At 40.5% G+C, this 23,566-nt stretch overlaps 1 protein-coding gene across 2 annotated transcripts in view; it reads right to left on the reverse strand.

Moving 5' to 3' along the window:
* Slc39a12 (solute carrier family 39 member 12) overlaps nucleotides 1–23,566 on the reverse strand; it is an 82,701-nt gene that overhangs the window by 55,738 nt on the left and 3,397 nt on the right. For both annotated transcript variants that reach the window (XM_032884888.1, XM_032884887.1), the window contains exons 2-5: nucleotides 18,175–18,456; nucleotides 14,178–14,385; nucleotides 8,103–8,272; nucleotides 5,563–5,737 (exon numbers count right to left, since the gene is read on the reverse strand). In XM_032884888.1, coding sequence (XP_032740779.1) covers nucleotides 5,563–5,737; nucleotides 8,103–8,272; nucleotides 14,178–14,385; nucleotides 18,175–18,456 — 835 coding nt within the window. The remainder of the gene's footprint in view (nucleotides 1–5,562; nucleotides 5,738–8,102; nucleotides 8,273–14,177; nucleotides 14,386–18,174; nucleotides 18,457–23,566) is intronic.

The raw sequence follows: 23,566 nt of genomic DNA on the forward strand, positions 1-23,566 counted from the left end.
AATAACCTCCTTCTAAAAACATTCAAAACTATTTGATATATAGAAATTAGTGACATTCTCAATAACAAAACAGGGGGGCTTATAGGTGAAAAAAAACTGGTAATGTAAATGCTCACAGCTGTATTTTAGAGTCTTACAAGAATTCTTATAGCCCCCAATAATGTATTCCATGCATCTAGGCCTCCAGATGTCGGTTTTATATTCAGTAAAGTAAATTTGGTGCTTTGGATTGATTATCACCTTGCAGAATCTTGAATCCCCTAGAAAGCAAATCTTAGTGGTTTGCTAGCTTAGGTTAATGACGATGTCAACATTCACCTTCAGTGTAGACAGCACCATCCTACACACTGACTAAAATGGAGAGAGAGAACTGAGCTCCCTGCGTCTGGATTCCTATGAAATGCAATCAGACACCTCAGGCTCCACCACGGTGGGCTGTGCTCTGGAACTGTGAATCAGAGCGCATGCTTACCGTTCCTTCTTCAAGCTGTTTCTCTCACAGCAACTACGAAAGCAGCCCTTTCTATAAGAGCTTAAGATTGGGTTTATTAAGTGGCATATGTGTATGGAAAAACTAAGTGGGAAATGGAATGCTTCAGCTATCATGGTTAAATCCAATTGTAGTTTTACAGATTTCATTTTTATGATTTTTAATTATTCATATGATATGTATGCAGATGTATGTACCCACAGCTTAGAATACGCATGGGAAGAATGACGATCGCCAATCACACAGGAATACTTCCTTCGATATATGAATGATGCCTGGTCACCTGGACTGTCAGAGTGAAAACAGGCCGATCAGCCTGGTATTCTTTGCTTGTGTATTAGGAGCCAGCCTCTACAGGAATCCCCCAACATCCTGAACATCGTCAGGCCCTACTCCTGCAGTGATAGAACTCATACTTGAGAAAGTGGCCCCATGTACCTTGCATCCTCCATCAACAGAGTCTACTCTTACATTCATCAAATAGCTTTCATCTAGGTCTTCCCCATGAGCTCTGTTTATCAACCAATAGGATTCATTCTTACTGTAAACGTCACAGGTTACAAATCCTACTGTATTTAAATGTATAAGAAAAATAAGCCATGAGGTCAGTCTCTGGAGGTCTTGACCCAGTGCCTACAAAGATGTTAGTGTCCCGAGTTTCATTCCACTTCACATGGATTGTCCCACTTGTGTGGGTGGAGGCGGGGTTAGGGGGTGATTGAAGAACCAGCCTGCTCCCAAATTAGACCTAGAAGCCATCTAGTTTGGACAAACTAAGTACATTACTATTTGTGAGGAAACGTGTTTCTCAATGATTGGGCTATGTCTCCCCTGTAACTACAAATGGACCTGTACTACCTGTTCTGAAAATGGCAATCAAGTCTAGGTTTCAAAAGTTAATAACCATCTTGCAACCCTACCTTTGTGTCAAAAGGGCAGTTATGGTACCTTGCTATGGTTCCTGTTGTTATAACCATCTTGCAAATCATGTCTTTGTTTCAGGAGGCCATTGTGACTAATTTGTTATACTGATTTTCTGCCCTGTAACCCTGCCTATTTTGCCCACCAAATTGTCCACTTAGAAATCCCCTATGGCCCTCCTCTAATCCAATGCTGACCTATCCAACCCCCATCTTAGGGAGAGGCAGTCCATGTATATGATTTTTATTAAAAGCTTGCTTGCTTCAACTCATTGCTTGCTGTAATTAATTTGGCCATGATGATTTGGGTCAGTTGTCTTTCTCCTCCCATCTTTGGGATTAACACTGTCTGATGTATATGAGTGTCTATGTTTATGTGGAGCCTGTGTAGGCAGCTGTAAGGCATTTGACATGGATTCTCAGAAGCAAATCCGCGTCCTTGAGAGCTGTCCACACTCTTACCTGCCAAGCTGTCTCTAGCCCCTCAATTGTAGCCTCAGAGGAAATACCCTCTTACGGTGTGTTGTGATAGAAGAATGTTAGGAGAGGGGAGCATGAAGCCCCCCACCCCAGCTCAGGAGTTGATTGGTACTACTATTGGTAGTCAGTGGCTGCTGGGAGTGATTTCTCTGCAGGGGTGTGGCCATTGGTGTGTTTCCCAAGTTCAGAGGCACGGCTCCACACTCATTAGCGTGTAGGCACACTAATTGGATTCCCTGGGGTTTGTTTGTTTTGTTTTGTTTTAAAGAAGAGAGCAAGAAGTTGGGAGAGGTATTAGTGGGCTGGGGGTAGCGGGAAAGGAGACCTAATGATAACTACGATCCAGATACACTGCATCCATGGATGAAATTGCCAGAGAACGAATTGTTAAGCGTTATTTGTAAGTAAGTAACGCTCTCCCTACCATACTTACATTTTTCTAGAAGGTCTGCCCTTCAGATGAGACCCATGTTGATGATGTAAGGAAGCACACAGCAAGAAGCTAGAGATTTTAAGAGTTGCTTTGTTGGCTCCCAGTTCTCACCTCACTGGGATAAAGGGAGTCGGCAGTGCCCCAAGAAAAGGCAGGAAATTGCCAGTCTTCCGGTCTTCTCACCTTCCCTGGCAACCCTTCACTGTGGAGTCTCTCTACAGTGCTCTAGGGGACAATGAAGAGCCGGCCTTGGCAGTTTGGAAATCTGAAACGTTAGCTGTTTCATAGCTACGTGAATACATGGAGCTCTGCTGAACTGTATGAACAAGAATAATTAAGGAGTTGGAAGTCCTGGCCTGTGGTACAGCACGTGCTTAGAATTCACAGGGCTCTGGTTCCCTTCCCCTGATCTAAAGAAAAGAGTGAAGGTAAATTTTCTGATGTGCATATTTTACAATAGTTAATTTTAACAACTTTAAGGATGGCTGGGATGTTCATAACCTACACAGTTGTCATATTTCATTCTAATTTATTAAGAACACAAGGACTCCCCTGCTATTAACACATCTTTGAAGATTTTCATAAGCCATCCATCCCCGGCTGGACTTTATTCATGGATGGCATCGTTTTCACCTAAATGCATGAAGTTATTAGAATTTCAACATGGGCAGCTAGAGGTTTTTAGTAGTACCTGCAAGAAACCGTAACAGGTCAAAAACTCTTAAAACAAGCAAGCGTCTGAAAGTGTCTCAAATCCTAACTTCCCTTTGTTCTGTGAGCAGCTACAAAGTGATACTGAAGGGAAATGGATGTTCCATGATTGCTTCTAAAGACTCTTTATGTCCTCTGTGAATTGGATTTTGCCTTCTTTCTTGTGGGTGGCAATCATAAAACCTCTGATGTGCTGTGAAGAACTCTGTGGATTTGCCATCAGTCCCAGGCCAAGCATCATGGTGTCTTGACCTGTATCTGGTGACTTAGCAACAGCTTCTGTCCCAATCTTTCCCATCACGACAGAACTTGCTAAAATTTGATATGAACATGGTCATATACCCCCTTCCTGGAAATGAGGTTGAAAGTAGTGTTTGTTATATGTTATTAATAGGATATTTAAAAAAAAAAAAAAAAAAAAAAAAAAAGGACAACCCATTTTTTCCCACCATAAATCTTGAATTCAATTAGCTTTTCTATAAGGGGCTTGTACCTCCATACCAGGTGGAGGGAGTTTGGACATGTCTGTGGATGCTCCGGGGTACTGTCCCGTCATCAGCATTGTGGGCATCACTGACTACACACATTGACATTCTGAACACTTCACTTTAGAGTCCTTCTTTCCTCCCAATAGCTATGGAGTTGTAAGTATTTAGTCATAACACGCTTCCATTCACATCAAACCTTCAGATGAGCTACTCACTGCTCAAGGATCCGTTGTAACTTAGAGGTGAGGAGCTGGATAATTCACCTTTTAAATGGTAGTCATTACAGTCTGCCACAGAGACCAAGTATACAGCTCTAAGTATGTATATTCCTATACGTTCACAGATATATCATGGTTACCAGTTCAATGGCCATGCTTTAAGGCTGTATATTCCCACTACGTCATGACTAGTTTAAGGAGACAGGAGCCATAAGCAGATAGTGTGTCAGTGGGCTGGGCACATCTGCCATCTTTATCCAATCTGCAACCTATGGCTTCCCTATAAAGTCAAGGAGAAAGCTTTTCTGCTGCAGTGACTCAGTGGCTCCAGGAGGAATGACTGACCCCCTCACACTCAGGAACCAGCAGCCATTCCCGGAAGTCTGTCATCACCCTGGCCTGGGCACTGCCAACACAAACCAGCCATGTACCTTCACCTTCCCCAATACGTCCTCACGGTTCACATGATCTGGGATATGTGGATTACTGAAAACACCGTACAGTTTCAACCACTTCACAGTGAACTGAAAAGAGCCAGGCCCCAAAACTGGAAAAACAAATTGCTCAGAATCACAGAGCGCCTGAGACTGAAGAATATGTTTCAGGTAAACAGTTTCAATTCCAATACCAATGTTTCCTTTTTTACATGCCACTTCCCCCCCCCCCCGCCCCCGTCTGTCAATCTCTCTCTGTCTCTCTGTCTCTGCCTCTGCCTCTCTCTGCCTCTCTGCCTCTCTGCCTCTTTGCCTCTCTCTCTGCCTCTCTGCCTCTCTCTCTCTCTGCCTCTCTCTCTCTGTCTCTCTGCCTCTTTGCCTCTCTCTCTCTGTCTCTCTGCCTCTCTCTCTGTCTCTGTCTCTGTCTGTCTCTCTGTATCTCTGTCTGTGTGTGTCTGTGTGTGTGTGTGTCTGTGTCTGTGTCTGTATGTGTGTATGTGTGTGTCTATGTGTCTGTGTGTGTATGTGTGTGTATGTGTGTATGTGTGTGTATGTGTGTATGTGTGTATGTGTGTGTATGTGTGTGTCTGTGTGTATGTGTGTGCGTTCATGAATGTGAAGGCTGGCAACCCAGGGTACCTTCTCCTCAATTGCTCTCTCTCTATATTTATGTTTTGATTCCTTTTGAAAGCAGGTCTCTCACCAAACCTAGAGCTCATCAATCTGTCTGTGTTACAGACCCCAGGGCTCATCCTGTCTTTATCTCCCAGAATTGAGATTCCAGCTGCACGCCACTATACTCGGCTTTTGTACACGGGTGCTAGGAACCCAGTTCACGTCCCTATGCTTGTCTAATATGTTCTTTACCGACTGATCCTTCTCCAGACTCCTTAATCATAGCATTTTAAGTTGCTTCATGATTTAGTCAAATGTGAAGGACAGAATCAACTTACATAAGGTATATACAAAATATTAAATATTCACTGAAAATCATCTCACATGTTGGTACATCTTCTTTATCCCAGCATTTGGGAGAATAAAACAGGAGGATCACAAGTTCAAGCCCCCCTGGGATACAAAGCCAAATTCCATCTCAAAAGTAACAATAAAAATTCACTGAAAACCCTCAGAGACTCTTGACTGGGCTTGAGTTCCAAAGCTATCGTGTTAACAGGTACATGATCTTTAGCCCATGGCTTAACATATCCATGCCTGTGTTTCTTCATCTCTAACATGGGAAGGACAGCCATCATCCCTCCTCTCTACATGGAGGACTTATAAGTTGGTAAATGTACAATTCTTAGGATAGCTCCTGCTACATAGTGGGTATGAGGCATTTCCCATTATTATTACACGCATCGTGCACATGGTGAGGAGCCCAGACTTACTCTCCAGAGTGGTGGGTGGGGGCTTTGCTTTCTGGTCCCTGGGCACCTGACAAGAGCAGCTGAGGAGTTGCTGGATGATCCCTGGACTTAGCTGCTTAAAGTCCTCCTTCGAAATGGACAGACCGCTGTGGTTCTGAAGAAATATCTCCACCAGCTGCCGAGCAGAGAAGCAAGCCTGTGGAGAGAACGCAGAGTTACAAACCTCAGTCTTCAATCAGCTACAAGAGCCACTCAAGGAGGCAGAGCTGCGCAGGACTCAGGAAGCAGGTGTGGGTTATTGTGAGATTATTGTGAGTATAATTGCTAGCTTTGCATCTTTAACCCTTTGCTATCTGCCTCCCAAGGTTTCTTTAAAAATCTATAGTACTTCTTTTTTCTTCTGAGTGTAATTTCATATTCCTGGAATGTGTCTTTTCTTTCTGGCAAAGAGAGACTGACTTACAATGTGTTGTGTGGTGCTCTAACCAGCACCCCTCAGAAGTGTACATGGTTTTGCTTTCCCCCGTTTTTCAATTGGGGAAACGTTGTATGTAGACACCAATTTTATATGCGAAGAAGGGACCATGTAGTAATGAAATTGGTGCCTTTGGTACCATCTCACTTAACAGGTCTGAGTCAGAAATGTGTTTTTCAAAAGAAATGAAAGGTTAAATTTAGAAGGGAATGCTATGTCAGCTAGCCAGTATAAATATTAAATAATAAAGCGTCTCTGTTAACATTTTATACAAAGAAAACCAGCGAAAATAATTGTTGTTTTTGACTGACTTTATCTAGTTCACCTACAGTTTTGTTCTTTCATGTTATAGAGGCATACTTAGGCAAAACTCCTAAAATAAATACAACATGCCTTTAAAAGCAGCCTAAGGTTGTTTTTGCATTTTAAAAGTAGAAAGTAGGCTTGTATGAATCAAAAGTTGCAACTTAAAAAGTCTTGAGTAAAGGTTCGTGCCATGAGGGCTGAAGGTCTTAGTTCACTTGTGAAAGAAGGCTAGAACTGAATCCTTCCTGTTGCCTTCTGGTGTCAAAGGTGTGTGTGTGTGTGTGTGTGTGTGTGTGTGTGTGTGTGTGTGTGTGTAAAATGTTCCACAACAGTGTTTCTTATTAAAATATATGTGTCTGTAATTAACTTACTTGAATAACATTTCCTAAACAATAATAGAATAAAGAACAAAGAATAAAGAATATGCTGTTAACCAAGCTATACACATTCTGTGTCTGCAAACTTATGCAATTTCTACCTCCACGCCTTATCATTAGGATGCAATATTACAAAAGGTAGTCTTATATAATGGGTTTCATATGAATGAGATAATATAACTCCATGCTGAATGCATAATCAATAGCCAATAAGTCTGAGCCATTACCATGGGACATTAACTTCTAAACATTTTAATGAGCTATGCAGAAAAATATTCTACTATAGAAGTTTGAGCAATGCTTGGCGTCTTGAGGTTAAAATTTCTTTTTCTAATGGATTTCTCAAGACTCTCATGTGACACTGTGAAATATGTCTCAAGAGTGGATTTGCCTGTGAGCTGACAATACAGGGTCAGCACTAAGAGCAGCCAAACCTTTGACCCCAGCTGCTGGAGAGGCAGAGGCAGGAACCCTTCAAGTGCAGGGCATTTCTGCATAGATAAGAATTCAGAGCAGACTGGGGAAATTAGTGAGACTCTGTCTTAAGATAAAAATTGGGGGTTGGTGTGATAGCCCAGCATGTTAAGTAATTGCCATGTATGTGTGAGAGTCAGAGTTTGGACTCCCAGAACCCACACAAAATCTGGACAGGCCTGGAAACCCACCTCTACTGGAGAAGGGATTTCCAGATCAATCTGGCTTGCTGTACTGGAAGAATTGGTGAGCTCTGAATTTGAGTCACCTCAATAGATAAGGTGACAATCAATCAGGAAGACTCTACCACCCCCTCTGACCTCTACACATGGTACACATGCACATACACAAACATGCATGCACATACATGTCAAGAAAAAATGAAAATTTTAAAAGAGGGAAGGATGTAGTTCAATGATAGTGTACACACATAAGCCTAGGTTTAATCCCCAGAACCATTTGAAAGAATCAATCTACTACACAAATATTCTTCTGTTAGTCAACATACAAAGGCATGTCTTACTAATCTACATTAAACTTAAAGTGTCTGCTTATCGCTATGGTCACATATGCAATGATTGAATCCTTTGCTGATTTGTACCATTCTTACAGCCAAGGCCTATCTTTGACTAATGTGGAATTCTTCATGCCAAGATAGTACTGGCCCATATTAAATGTTTAGTGTATCTTTTCTAAATTATTTATTCCTATATTTAGTATGGACCTAAGAGAAACCCCAAATACTTTTGGCCTATTTCTTCGTCTGTAGAAATCCATTTTCAGAAAAAGAAAACCATAACCACACCACAAAGACAGAATACTTTGAGAAACACGTTCATTATCTTTGTAAGTTTTGTTTTTTATCTCTGATAGTATTTCCTTCAGCAATAGGGAATGATAACATAAAAAAAGGAACAAAACAGAAATACCTGATCCCAGAAAACAGAATGATCACCAGACACTTTGTCCATTGCTGCAGCTGACTTGGGGTCTCTCAAACCATGTACCGCTGTGTTTTGTTTCCTTTGGTGTTCATGGAGGGTATTTATTTTGGTACAGGCCCTTCTGGTCGAGAGCATGTTCAGAAGTTCCTCTAGTTCTAGAAATTTCATATAAAATCTGGTGTCACATAAAATAGACAGGTCACATTTAGAGAAGTCACAACTTCCACAGCCACAGCATAAACTTTTTACAAGGTAAACTGGTTCTATTGAAAATGGTCGAGGTGGAACAGCAAAAAGGTGTTTATACTTCCCATAGGAACTAGTTCCCTCAAAAGACCTTCGCCAAACTTGGGCGAGAAGTCTTTCAAGAATAATCCTACATTTTTCCACCCGAGACATAATAAAAATGAGCAGCCAGAGGACATACATTTCATTGATTGAAGAGGAAAAGAAATCGCTCAAGTGTAAAGGCATTTGCTACCAGATTTTTTGATTCAATTGATTCCTAGGTCCCAAGAGGTGGAAGGAGAGAACCAACTGTACACACATTTCCTCTGTCTTTACTTGTGAACTGTGGCACACTCATGTATACACACATGTACACATAAACATATCTGTGCATTGACAGATAAAAAATAACTAAATTTGTAATTAAAATGTGAAGTAAAAAAAATGGCCTGATCTTCAGGAAATTTGCTCCCTTAATGTGCCCACATTCTCAACAGATCTCATATATATACATATAAAGCATATACATATATATATGTATATATATATATGCTTTCCTTTTAGATGTATATGCAAAAAAAAGGAAAGAAGCAAAAGCAAGCAGAGATTAGAGAGGTGAACTGTCTTATTTTTAATTCTCCTGTTGATGGTACACCTATATTGTAGTTCAGTACTCCTAATTTATCTCTTTGCTATTAAAGAATACCTATTTTGCTATTAGAGAATACCTAAATAAAATAACCATTTTATATGGCATTACTTTTAAGTAAAATGTAAATTTCCTAAACAGTATAACCAGTATTATTAAAATTACCAAATAATATTATTTTAAATGACCAATTTTAACCAACAACAAAAATGTTAACAGCTTTCCAGATAATTTGGAAAATGTGACCTGTGTTCAGGAAAAATAACAGTCAATAGGTACATCTCAGACTGTTCTTAGATGTCCAAAGTCCCCATGTTTAAGGAACTAAGCAAAAGCCTATTTAAATAACTAAAGAGGAGCATGGTAATAAATTAGATAAAAGCAGTGTTCAATAAGAAGATAAACATTATATCTTCTGTAGTGTTGAGAGAAAATTGAAAAATAATTACAGAAACCACTCAGTGATGTATGTGAGAACACAGAAGGTAGAATTTACCCATCATTTAGATTGGGTTACAGTAAGAATTTTTCCTGTAGAATTGGGGTGGGGGGACTTATATAAATTTCAGAGACCTAGAAAGCAACAGTCATTATCAACAGCCATGGATTGGCAGTCACAGACAGACAGGACCAAGGCTAATGAAAAAGAAACTGACAAGAGCAATGGTGAAGAGCTCAGGTGTGTTATAAAATTCATTAGATGCTCAGAAAGCTTATCAAGCACAAGGAGGTTAAAGAAGGAAACCTCCACCCCACACACATTCTAGTCGAACTGCTTAAAATCAAAGATAAAGTCTTGAAAGCAACAAGATAAAGTGATTCAGATCTATGAAACAGGCAATGGCTGACTTCCCATTTGAACAACGAGGGCCAAAAATATAGCAGGATGATGTATTCGCAGAATGGAAAGAAACCGTTGTTAATGGTTTTATATCCAGCAAAACAACCCCTCAAATAAATGGGAAAAAAATAAAATCTAAGTAAATAAAAAAAAAAACTCTTTAGTAGTGGATCTATAGTACAAGAAATAACAGAATTACATTCTTCTTTTATAAAAGATTGTTTTTAGTTTTTTTTCCGTATTTTTATTGGTTATTTTATTTATTTACAATTCAAATGTTATCCCCTTCCCATTTTCCCCTCCACTAATCATGTATCCCCTCCCCCAACTCCTTGCCTTAATGAAGGTGCTCCCTACTCGCCCACCCACTGCTGCCTCAGTGCCCTAGCATTCCTCTGTGGTTGGTCATCAGCCTACACAGGACCAAGAGTCTCCTCTCCCATTGATGTCAGATAAAGCAATCCTTAGCTACATATCCAGCTGGAACCATGGGTTGTCCCCCTCAAGTGTACTCAGTGGTTGGTGGCTTAGTCCCTGGGGACTTTTGGAGGTCTGGTTGGTTGATATCATTGTTCTTCCTATGAGGTTGCAAACCCCTTCAGCTTCTTCAGTCCTTGCCCTAACTCCTCCACTGGGGACTCCTTTCTCAGTTCAATGGTTGGCTGCAAACATCCACATCTGTACTGGTCAGGCTCTAGCAGAGCCTCTCAGGAGACAGCTATACCAGGTTCCTGTCAGCAAGCTCTTCTTGACATCAGCAATCGTGTCTGGGTTTGGTGTCTGCAGATGGGATGGATCCCTAGGTGGGGCAGTCTCTGGATGGCCTTTCCTTCAGACTTTGCTCCATTCTTTGTCCCTAAATTTCCTTTACAGGAGGAATTCTGGATTATTATGTTTGAGGTGTGTGGGTGGCCCCTCCCTCAACCAGGGGCTGTGCCTATCCACTGGATATGGTCTCTACAGGGTCTATCTCACCTTTGTTGGGTATTCGCCAATGTATGTATGTATGTATGTATGTATGTATGTATGTATGTATGTATGTATATGTGTATGTGTATGTGTATGTGTATGTATATGTGTATGTGTATGTCTATGTCTATGTCTATGTGTATATCTATGTGAATGTGTATGTGTATGTGTATGTGTATGTGTATGTGTATGTGTATGTGTATGTGTATGTGTATGTCTATGTGTATGTCTATGTCTATGTCTATGTCTATGTCTATGTCTATGTGTATGTAGTTGCCTTTAGAGGCCAGAAGAGGACAGTGAGTTCCCTGGAGCTGTAGTTTCAAGAAAGTTCCAAGTCTTCTGATGCTAAGGATAGAATTCCAGACTTCTGAAAGAGCAGCAAATCCTATTTACCACGGGGCACCTTGCCAGCCTTGGAATGAAATACTTTAGGCTGAGAAGAAATGACCTGAACTTTCTTTTTTTTTTTCCTATTCTTTTTTTTTTCGGAGCTGGGGACCGAACCCAGGGCCTTTCGCTTGCTAGGCAAGCGCTCTACCACTGAGCCAAATCCCCAACCCCTGAACTTTCTTTTGGGTAAAATTTTCAGTTCAAGTTTATTATAGGAAATAAAGAGCTTTGGAAATTGTGGGTTAGTGTAAGAGACTCTATAAATATATTTATAAATATAAATAAATATTACAGCTTTTTTTCAAAATCAGAATGACAGGAACACAAGTCACCCACCGTATTCTTGAATATTGTTTTGAGATTATTAAACAAAGCAGGCAGATGAGAGGGCAAAGAAAATTGGGGGAATTGAAAGGGCACAATGCTGTTTGGCTATGATACAAAAATATATGTGTATATGAAACTCTTCAGGAAACCAATGCAAAAGCAACAATCTTCATGAAGCAGATTATAAACTTATCTATAAGAGTCGGTGGCTCCCACATATACAAACATTAGAAAACACATGAAAGGAACCCTCATTTAAGAAGACCAGGAAGAAAGAGAGATGCCTAAATGTAAGTACAAAAGGAGGTATGTCATGGAAATAATAAAACACTCCACACAAAAATGCACATATAGGGATAACGAAGTTGAAAGATGCATTATTGGATAGAATGTAAAATCTGTTACAAATGGCATTCCTCCCCAAGCACTGTGGGCGTTCTACAAGGGCCCTTGGTCTATTGTCTACCGTCATCATGTGAAGATGTGCCTTCCTCTACTCCAAGATATACTGTGCATCTCTTATATTCTATGTGTTTCTTTTCTGAATTCTTCCAATGGAGATAGAGCAAAACGACCGGAGAGCAGAGAGAAGGCCAGAAGAGAGCATTAGATCATCACTTTATATAAGCTTCATATAATCCCTGTTGACAGTTACCAGAAGTTTATGAACCTCATACAAAAGATAACCAAATATTGCCAGTCCTCTGACGGAAGTCAGCAACCATCAAATGGTGCTTTTCAATAAGTAACTGAAAATGAATCAATTTTCCACACACAGCCACCAACACACAGGAAACGGGTGATGTGGGCATTGATGTTAATTCCGAATGCTATCAGCAATTCACAGGGCAAGTACCCCTTTACTCCCCCAACAAAATAATGTGTGATAAAGTAGATAGAATAGGAGTAGAGGCATATATCACTTGTAAAGGAAATGGGAAACCTACCAACATTTTACACTTTATGAATTTTAGATGTAATTTGTCTGTGTGTGTGCATGTGTGTTCATCTGTATGAGAATAGGCACACATGTGCATAGCATGCATGTAGAAGTCTACAGTGTCAGTCCTTGCTCTCCAGCTTGTTTGAGACATGGATGGACTCTTGCTCCTGCTATGTGTGCCAGGCTAGCTGGCCCATGAGCTTCTGGGGGATTCTTCTGTCTTCTGCCTGTTTTGCCATAGGAACACTGAGATCACTGATCTCTATCATGCCTGACTTTATTTAGACATGAGGATCTCAACTTAACCTCTCATGTTTTCACAGTCAGCATTTTACCCATCTTCCTAGCTCATTGTATGGATCTTATCTGGACTCTGATTCATTGGAAAAAATAAATGTATTTTTAAAACTCAGGGAAATGTGATCCAACGTTCTCCAGTACTGAGGAGTGATTACTTTAGGCTGGCATTGGTAACGAGGTTACAAAGAAAATCCACCTTCAGACACTTAGATTCAGATATTGAAACTTTCAATTCATTTCAGATACTTAGCTTTCAAACAATTTTCCTTATTAAATGCAAGGAAACATACAAAATCAATATTCAGATTTCCTTCCCGGCAGAACATTTCATCTTGGAGCCGCCAAAGGATTTTATCAGAAATGAAATACGTAGCAGTGAATTACTTAAACCGCTTTGGCTCCAAGCAGAATGTACCTGCGTGCTCTGTACCCACCCAAGAGCTCTCTGGATTCGCACATTAAAGAAACACACAGAACAGCTAATTTTGATATGCCTTGATTAGCTCAATGGTTGGGCGCTTCTATACCTTCCCATGGCTAGCAAACACTCCCCTCTGTTATTCCTGAGTTAACATATTTTAAAACCTATATTTCATATCTGCTACCCCCAGACAATCTGGGGAAGTGGTAGAGCCACTCTAGGGCTTCTTTCCTGGATTCTTATGTTCCAGTGGGCCTTTAAGTTCCACCTTTCTGCTTCCCCATCATGGTGATTCTAGTCTTCTCTCCTCTTTTCTCTCTTATTTTCTTTCTTTGTTTCTTTCTTTCCTCCTCCTCCTCCTCCTCCTCCTCCTCCCCCTTCTTCCTCTCTCTCTCTCTCTCTCTCTCTCTCTCTCTCTCTCTCTCTCTCCCCTCCTCCCCTCCCTCCCCTCCTCCTCCCCCTCCCTCCCTCCATCTCTCTCTGTCAGAACTTTGGGAGCCAAATTAAGGTGAAGCATTAGAACTAATTCCCAACCGAAGTAGATGAATACCATATAAGTTACTTCTGCTGAGAGAGAAATGGCTTACTTTTATGATTACATGCAAACTGCTGCGGACCCTCTTGGGCCATTTCAAATAGCATTTTATTATTCCATACTGCTCTGCCATCTCAGGTCCAATGTTATGTATGAAACAGGGAAGAATTTAGTTAGTTCTCAAAGACAAGTTTTTTTAAAATCTGTCCATTTGATTCCATATCTACAATTTCTATCCCTACAAAAATGGGCCAAGTTCATGTTTATGCTTCATCAACCAATAGACTTCTGCCCTACAAGGCCATCTGTGCTCTCTTATTTCATGCCAAGATAAGACAATGTTTTAAACAGACCTGGACAAATTCAGTCAACAAAATATTCTGGCCTTTGTCTTCTGGCACAATTAATCAGACAGATGTGACTTGGAAATGAAATTTCTGAAAAACAATCTTACCAGAGAGGTGGAGGGCATTGGTTCTATTCAGGAAACTGAAAATATATTCTGTGAAGTCATCTGGGGAAGGCGAGTCTTTTCTCCCCAAACAAACTCCTTGGAGCGACAGAGCAATGATGGTGGCAGCCAGCTGAGGAAGCATCTTTTCATCAGCACCATTGCTGCTCTGAATGCCAGATTCCCTCTGTAGAATCTTAGTTTCCATACACTACAGCCAAAAACAAGGAGGAAATATTAACTCCTGGAGTTCCACTGAGGAATCGTATATCGAAAAGAAGATTGGTTTGCCAGAATGATGCCATCATCTACTACCTGAGGGGGAACTCAATTTGGGAAACGGTTGACTTTTCAACCTGATCCCACCCTCCTGCATCTTGGGTACCCACCCTTCCTTCTGATTGTACTAAATATAGCCTTTCTGAAGTGCATGCCCACGCTTACAGCTTGCGTCCTTCCTCTTGATGAATTTTCTCCCAGATTCAAGGACTCTTACAGGCTAGATGACTTTCTGCATCCTAGCATTGATGGAGCACTGGGACCTGCAATGGTTGACCTTAATTGTCAACTTGATGAGGTTCACCATCGCCTGGGAGAAGGGTTTCTAAGTATGCCCATGGGAGAGTGTTTTGATGAGGTCAACTGAGGTAGAAAGAGCCATCCACTGTAGGTGGTGTCACTGCCTAGGGCTGGGATTCTAGGCTGTATAAAAGGGAGAAAGCAGGCTGATGACAAGTATTCATTGCTGTCTTCTTACTGGCTGTGGAACTCAGAGTGACTAAGTGTCTTATGCCCCTTCTGCCTTGACATCCCTGCTTTGGTGGGCTGTTCTTTAACTATGAACCAAAAATAAATTTATACATCCTCAAATTGATCTCATCAAAGTAACTTGTCATAATAATAGAAAAGTAACTAGACACAACCTTTACTTCTTCATCCCCCTTGAACCCAAGCTCGGTGTGCATTCACCACAGTGAGTAGTCCACTCTAACATAGCATCTGTGTTCTTTCAATTCGTATGGAACATAGGACATGTGGCATTCTTGTGCGAGAACACATTTTTCCTGATGAAATTATGCTCATCTGACAAGGTAGAATTTTACCATAAACACTATTGTTGATCTAGTTTACTTATTAAAATAAAATACCCACTATGTGCCACGCACTATGGCACACTATCGGTGTTCACTGTCAATGAGCTAGAGTGAGCTGGTTCATCCAAAGAGGATATAAGTGTGGGTTATTTGTGTCAACATTCAATTCTTGTGACTTTGAAGAAGGAATAAAAGCCTGTTGAGCTAATCTCTCTGAAGTCCAGTGGTGGGATTGCCAGGAGTCTATACAGCTGTAGTGGGAATCTGGGGGGCGGGGCAAGGGTAGAAATTAGGAGCTCATGCAAGCTGAGCAAGTGTTCTGCTCTGGGCTACTGTGATCACATTGTTGATAACTTAGTTCTTTCTCTCATAGTACTTTCCAGAATTTAAGTTGAGACACAATAACATGACCCTCACAGTGATGTAAATTTATCATAGACTATAAAAAAGAAATAAAAAGAATGTTAGAGTCCCAAGGTTCTGTCTGAGGATAGAGCCTCTAGTCATTATTTTTGACCCAAGAATTTCTTAAGAGTTCGATCACTACCTATCTTCCAGAAGAGGCAGGGCTAGGATGAGCTATGGACAGATCCATGTGTGTTTACCATAGATGCAGAAAACAGCAGAGAGACCTGCAAAGGCAAGAGCATGGGAATTGATTGAAGACAATGAAACAAGTTACTTATGGAGGTGACAGTGAAGGAATGGGGTGACATTTATATTCTGGTCTTGTAGCATGACTGGATGAGGACACTAAGAAGTTGATTGAGGACCATCTAGAATGACCTGTAAAAGTCAAGTCCTGTGCATTTTAAGAGCTGGGTCTTCAAGGAATAGGCTGCTGTATAGCGTCTATGCTATCTAGAAAAAAGCATCAGTCTGCAGAGAGACACCTCCAGCCTTCTGCATAGGCTGGACTGACTGAGTACCTAGGTCATTATGGATAAATAGACTACAGGAACCATCCAGAAGTCACATACATACATTAGTATCTTTGGGAGATCATTGTGTTAAAGCCAAGAAAGGACTATGACATTAGTATACTTCTTGTTAACTAGATGAAAAAAGTAGTTTTCTCTGTCCTATTATTTTATTTTCTATAGATGTTTGATCTTACAAACATTGCAAAGGCTGAACACTGACCATGTGGGTGGCATAACTAGAAACCCACTGCTACCCACCATTTGCCTTGAAGTACTGGATTTCCATCTATTTAATCTGCATCAAAAGGCAGTAAAGGGGCAGAATGTCTAAAGTTCTTGTGTAATTCAAGCCAATCTAACATCGTAGAGAAATTGCAATGAAGATGTTACATTTAGGACCGCCTCCTTATTCAAGCTAAAAACTGAATTTTATCAAGAAACTTTTTCCAAAACAAACAAACAACAACAAAAAACAACAACAACAAAAAAACCAGGGAAACAGGATCATTTTGGCCAAAGATTAATATTCACAGGATTAAAGGTACCACACACATCTTCGCAAGGTGCTTAGTAAATATGCTCCTTGTACACCAAATAAGAAGAGACATTAAGCACATTCGTAACATGTAGAAAGGGTGTTTGCTAGTTGTTGATCCAGAACAACCTTTGGCTCTAGAACAACAGAATGAGACCAAGAATTAAGCTTGTTTTTGCAAATCAATGACTAATTCAAAAGATTAAAAAAGAGATCTGCAACCATTGTTTCATAAAGTATGTTCATATCCCTTCAAATTGTGGAATGGATCCTCAAAGAGCTCTTCTGGAAATATGACTCAAGATTTATGAGGCACAGGGTGTAGCTCAATGGCAGAGTACTTGGATTCAATCCCCAATGTTGATGATGATGATGATGATGATGATGATGATGATGATGATGATGGTGGTGGTGGTGGTGGTGGTGGTGGTGGTGGTGGTGGTGGTGGTGGTGGTGGTGGTGGATGTGGTGTATGCATATATGTGTAAATGTGTATGTGGCCTGATCATATGGAAGCCAGAAAATCAATATTAATAATCATCTTCTACCTTTATTTTCTGAGACAGTGTCTGTCAATAAACCTGAACCTTGCCATTTTGGCCGGACTGACTGACCACAAGTCCCAGATAACTGCCTTTTCCTCTCCAACCCCTGAATTACAGGAGTAATTATAACCCCTGGCTTTGACGTAGGTGCTAGAGACCCAAATGCAGGTGTCTGTGCTGGTGCTTTAAGCATTTTGCCCGCTGAGCCATCTCCCCGACTTCATATGATGATGATGATGATGGTGATGATGATGATGATGATGATGATGATGATAAATAATAATAATAAACGTTTCATTCAGATACCTTCGTCTGCTGAAACAGACCATTGTAAACCAGAAAGTAAAAGCATGCTTGAAAGGCCAGCATTCCTAGAATAGTAATGAAGGCAGGTGCCCATGTCTTGAGAATCAGGGCTTGGGATAGATGAGAAACAGGAGCACAGACACGCAATGCTGAACAGCACAGTGGCTGCTGTCTGGGGTTGAGTATTGCAAATAACGCTTTTGCAAGTGATCTCGTCAATGAAATCACTAATGAGAAATCATCTCTTAAGCTGCTTCCCTCTTCTTCTCTGGCCAGAAGCCAAGACAAATGGACACATGGCCTTCCACCACTCTAGTTCATTTCTTGGATGTGGATCAAAAACTTTGAGTAATTGTTATTCAGGAGATGAGAGCTGCCCTGTCACCTGGCCTGCCTACCCACCCACCCACCTAGCTTCTGGCTAAAAGTCATCTACCATTTAGTCATTCCATTTCCACATAGTCTTTTCGATTATGTCACTTACTATCCTGGAGATAAACCGGAAATACTTATCGCTCTTAGAAATTCACCCATGTCCTAGGAATAAGTGGCAAAACTAAGACCAAGCCTACACCTCAGCTATTCCTCACTTCTTACCTGACTACTGGAAGTGCCAAAGTACTTCCTGGTGGAAGCCAAGATGTCATCAGTCTCCTTCTCTGAGAGGAAATAGGAGTCTTCATCCTGCCTGAGGCTGAGAAGGCTGTGCAGGTAGAACTCATATTCTCTGTTGCTCATGTTGAGTTTGGAAGAACAGATCTCTTCCTGGTGAATGATGTAATAGAGGAGGAGGAGAGAAACTCTCTGGACCACCTCCTCTCTCAGCTCATCCTCCAAATCTCCCCCAGCTGTGAGTAATAGTGCATCTGGTTCCAAACACTGTAGGGGGTGGTAAGGAAGAAAGAAGACAAAGGCAAGCTTTAGACAAGACTCTGAACTATTACCCACGCAAGGTTTCAAGTGCCTATGTCTTGTGAGTACAGGGCAAAGCAGTCAGTCACTGTAGCTACCTTCATGTGAGAGTGAGTCATGGTGAGACTTTTCTTTGACCACCATCTCCTCCTGGGGACCCTTTTTGTAAAAAGGGACTCTTTGTCCTCAAAATGTTGATTTGCTCTTTTGTATAAAACCAGTCAATTCCTTGGCTTTTAAAATGATGTCCCATTTGACACAGCATCCTTTGTCTGACTCTTTGCCTGTACTCTCTTCTGACTCATCCCAGCCTTTCTCTCTAAACTTCTGTTCTTGTAGTTTTATTTCTTTGATGTTCCATCAAGCTCTTTGCACAATCTCCTTGCTCTCAATTTTCAGGTCTTAAAATGTCACTCTCTGCCAGATGTGATGGTGTATATACCTTTAATCCCAGCATTCAGAAGACAGAGACCGGCAGATTTCTGTGAGTTCAAGGCCACCCTGACCTACAAAGCAACTTCCAGGACAGCAGGACAGTTGCAGAGAGCAACCCCATCTCAAACATACAAACGAATGAACAAACAAATGTTACTCTTTATCCCAAGGCCAGGATACCTTACTTCAAAAAAGTCACATATATCAAGTCTTTATTCAATAGTCACTTGTAGCTATAGCTATCGTGTTGGACAGCACATCTCTAGAATTGCAAATTCTCCACAGCACTATATTATACAACTACTTTGTTGACCTGACTATGTATTTTGTTTCCCACCAACAAGAACAGGTATTTATCTGGTCATGTTTCCAGGTCTTACTTACCCTCAGCATGTGACACAGAACCCAACACTAAGGATCTAATAAAGATGCAGTGACCTACCCCCCCCTTCCCCCCTGGGCCTCTTCTATCCTTGCCTAAAAGAGTTGCCAAATGTTTCCATGGAAGGAATCAGACCATACCATCCCCAAAATATATCACTTTTGCATGTAGACAATTTTGAGTCGAAAGCAACTGGGAAACAGTAAATATGGAAGTGCTCTCTGCATTCACCCTTTCTTTCTAAAGGTGAAGACTAAATTTCCATTGAGAAATGTGTCCTTTATGTACCAAGAACAGAACATTCTTATCCCAGGGAACTGATATAATTCTACTAATCTGCATAGACTTTACCAAATCACTACACACACACACACACACACACACACACACACACACACACACACCATCTATGATTTAGGGTCCTTTGTATATTTTCCTAGTGAGTTCTCACAATTTACTACCCTGAGCCATTTTTTCTCTTTTCACGTCTCCACAATTAATTGTTGTTGTTGTTGATATTGCTATTGTTGTTGTTGCTGTTGTTAATATAGAATATATGCCCTACTCCTTAAGGAGCATTCTTGTTTGTTTTTTTTTTTAAGTAGATGTCTTTACCACATAAAGTATCAATACAAATAAAACTTACATACTTTTCTCCTCCTAATCGGACTTTTTCCTGTTAAGGTCACTGATCTAGTCTCAGAACCCTTTGAGGCTGAATAGAAAGACTTTTCTACGCTATACTCTAACACACTGTTTCATAAGCCACAGACAGATGTAGATTCTCTGCTTTGAGATGGTCACATGACAAAGTGTTCAAAGCAGCATCATTGGACAGTGAAGAAATGACAGGGATTCTGGCTGAAAAAATTTCCTCAGCAAAAAGCCCATTCTTCAGGGAGAGTTAGGTAGCTTTCTCAGTATCTGGGAAGCAGTTCTGTTGCTTAGCTACAGCCTTAGTCTGAAGCATGGGGTGACATCTGTCTCAAGTTTCAGGGAGGTTCACCCTACTGTGGGGATAATTACCCCAGGGTCTTTTAATATGTTATCTGAGATATAAGTTTTGGAAGTTCTAGTAACATAACTGCTGTGTGACATGCTGGGTAATAGATGGTGCATGCCATACCCATCAGGAAGAAACTGCAGACATCCATCTTCAAAACAGAGCATGAAGATGTTCTTCCTGAAGCCGCTTACACTGTAGACCTCATCTTTCCAATTCAACTTCCGGGAACACACAGAGGTCACATGAACTCCACTCTGAAGCCAGCACAAACCTTTTGCACTCCATATGTAGCCCCCTTCCTTCATACACTGGGAGCTGATGAGGCTGAAACTAAGACACAAGTAGAAGCTGGGTGGAAACTATCTTGATTAAACCATTCTGTGTACTAAATAACTTACACTACACATAATGCTACTTAGGATTTACTGACAAAGCTCTACCCAACACCATGCTGAGCACGTCATACTCTCAGATATTCCTCAGAATGGACTCTAATTAATGCTGGAAAATATAGCTTTGGGTGGCTTCCAGCTCACAGAGTTCCACCTGTTTCTGCCTCACACATGGTAATTTTTTAATGGTGGAAATTCCATTCTGCAATTTTTAATTAACAAAAATATTCTCAATTTCTTTAATAATCCTCTAAATATAGCCACATGGTGCAAGGCATTTGGAATACCAATCGTTCCATTATTTAATGTTTAATAAGTTGGTAGATAAATTTGTATTCAATATGAAAGGATATTGAACTGAATCAAATATGAATCAATTCTCTTTTATGAAAATGGTTTGCCCATAGTGTAACTTATAACCAAATCTAAAAGATGCTAAGTTCCTCACTTAAAGCCACACACAGCTAGTAGTGGTTAGCTACAAACATTAAATTCTTCAATGAATTATTTTCTGTCTTTCCTATTTGGTAGGAAGAGAGGACAGAGGCAAGAAGATGGGTAAGAGACTAATGTCAGTGATGAGAATAAAATGGTGGAGAAGGCTAAGTGAGCATCTTGGGGCAAGGCAGTTGTTGCCCTGAGGTAGACCAGTAAAATGTTACTAGAGACACTGGGTCTAGGAAGTGCATGAAGCCACCATATTAATCACATGTTGTCATGTCAGCAGACATACAGGAGTGCACATAACCCCCTCTGCATACTATATGGTGTCCCTGAGACTCCTGTCCATTCCTGCCTTTCCTTCCTAATGTTTAATAGAGGGTACAGAGCATGGGGTGTCAGGGAATGGAACATGACTTGTACCTGCACAGACAGGTTAGTTCAAAGCGTATGACAAGGAAGATAAAGTTAGCTTTGTCCTAATTTTAAAAACTTCAAATCAGTTCTTGAAGTGTCTTGTTTTGTGTGACCAGACTTAGTCACACCAAACAGGAGTCACCTAGTTTTTGCCTGAATCTTGGGATGCTTGATAACATAACATATAACTCTGAATCAAATAAGCTAAAACATTTTGGTTTTTATATTTGAATCTTGAAGTTACAGAGGCCAATGCCTTGAAAGCTATAGGAAGCCTAAGAAAGAAGAAAATAAGAATTCTTCCTCTAGACAACTAGTATTAGTGATGGGAAGAAGGGGATTGAAAACCTGCAATTCATCACCACTCAATTTAGCTTTGGGAATGAAGTTTTTAACAGTTGTCACAGTTGTGTATGGAAGAGGATGTTTAACAAAATTTCGAAAATGTTGCCTTCTCATGAGAATCAAAGTCTATTCAAGCACACAGTCAGGTGAAGATATTCTTTGTTAAAGAAGAAAAGCTTCACTCAGGAATAAATCCTCCAGGGTCCCTTTAGATTTGTCAGGTGGAAGCATAGGGTTACGGGGAGGAAGCAGACACAAATACAGAGAATTCGTTTTTGGTTTTTTGTTTTTTTTTTTAAGACTCCATAAGGAAATGAAGTTAAGGGAAAGATTAATTAAACTACAAGCAAGGGCTCATCTTACAGGCTAACTGGTCTACCCAGGTCTTGGTGGCAATTGTACATCACTCCCTAAAGTCAAGTCAAATTAGCTCCTTCTAATACATAATTCAGCTTTTCATATTCCAGATGAGAACTACAGCCACAAAGAGCACATGATAGTTGTCTATATCCACAGCAGAAAGACAGGCTCAGACTGATAAGTACAATATTGATATCTTGTTGCCTCTATCTATCTATCTATCTATCTATCTATCTATCTATCTACCTATTTATCTCTGTCTACCTATCTACCATCTACCTATCATCTATGTCTTTTTGTTTTGTTATATACATATGTATGTACATATGTGTGTATGTATGTATGTATGAATGAATGAGTGTATAGATGACATGAAAGTGGAAGGGGCTTCTGTAGGAAAGAGAAAATAGCTAGTGGTGAAGTAATGCTAGACAGAGAGTGTACTGGTAAGAAACATAGTCAAGTATATGTTACATTTAAATACAACTCCTTGTGAAACCTACTCTGTACAAAGGATATATGCTGACAAATAAGAAAGCTTTACAGCTGGAGAAATATCTCAGCAGTTAAAAGCACTGGCTGTTCTTCCAGAGAACATGTTTGGATGGATTCCCAGCACCATGTGGCAGTTCACAACTGTCTGTGACTTCAGTCCAAGGGACATTAGATCCTCAACCAGCATCTGTGGACATTGCACACATGTATGCACAGACATGCATGCAGATAAAATACCCATACAGATGAAAAATAAAAACAAATAAATCTTTTTAAAAAGAAAAAAACAGTTGCAAGAAAAGTTTACAAGTTTAAAACCCGATGTTTAACTTTTGCTTTAGAAGTAATGGTAAATGTATTGTTTCTTTCAAATCCCTAAACCCTTCCCAAGGTATCTTTTCAAATGGGAATTGTTTCTCTTCCTTTCTCAGCCATAAACCTTGAAGGGTGGTGGGTGGTGGAAGGGATGCACTAGAGCTATGGCTTTTCTGGGTCACAGAAATAATAGTCCTAAGTGAGTGAGTTCATATAAATTAATCAGATTCATACATGAAAGTTACAGCAAGTGAGTCTGGGGTGGGACCAGTTGTAGACTAAAATCAGTTTCTTAAAACAGTGGTCATGATCTTGAAAGGATCTGAAAACTACCTGAAATTTTCAGTTAAAATCCTACCCATCTAAGACAGATGAAGGGGGGAATGTTTGGGGATGTGTTTCGAAGGAATGTCGTTGTTCCAGATCCCTGGAAAAGGATCATGCATAGCCTTGAAGAATAGGGACAATAAGGGACTGAAGGCCTTGTGA

This window comes from Rattus rattus, chromosome 14 (assembly GCF_011064425.1).
Source record: "Rattus rattus isolate New Zealand chromosome 14, Rrattus_CSIRO_v1, whole genome shotgun sequence".
Taxonomy (NCBI): domain Eukaryota; kingdom Metazoa; phylum Chordata; class Mammalia; order Rodentia; family Muridae; genus Rattus; species Rattus rattus.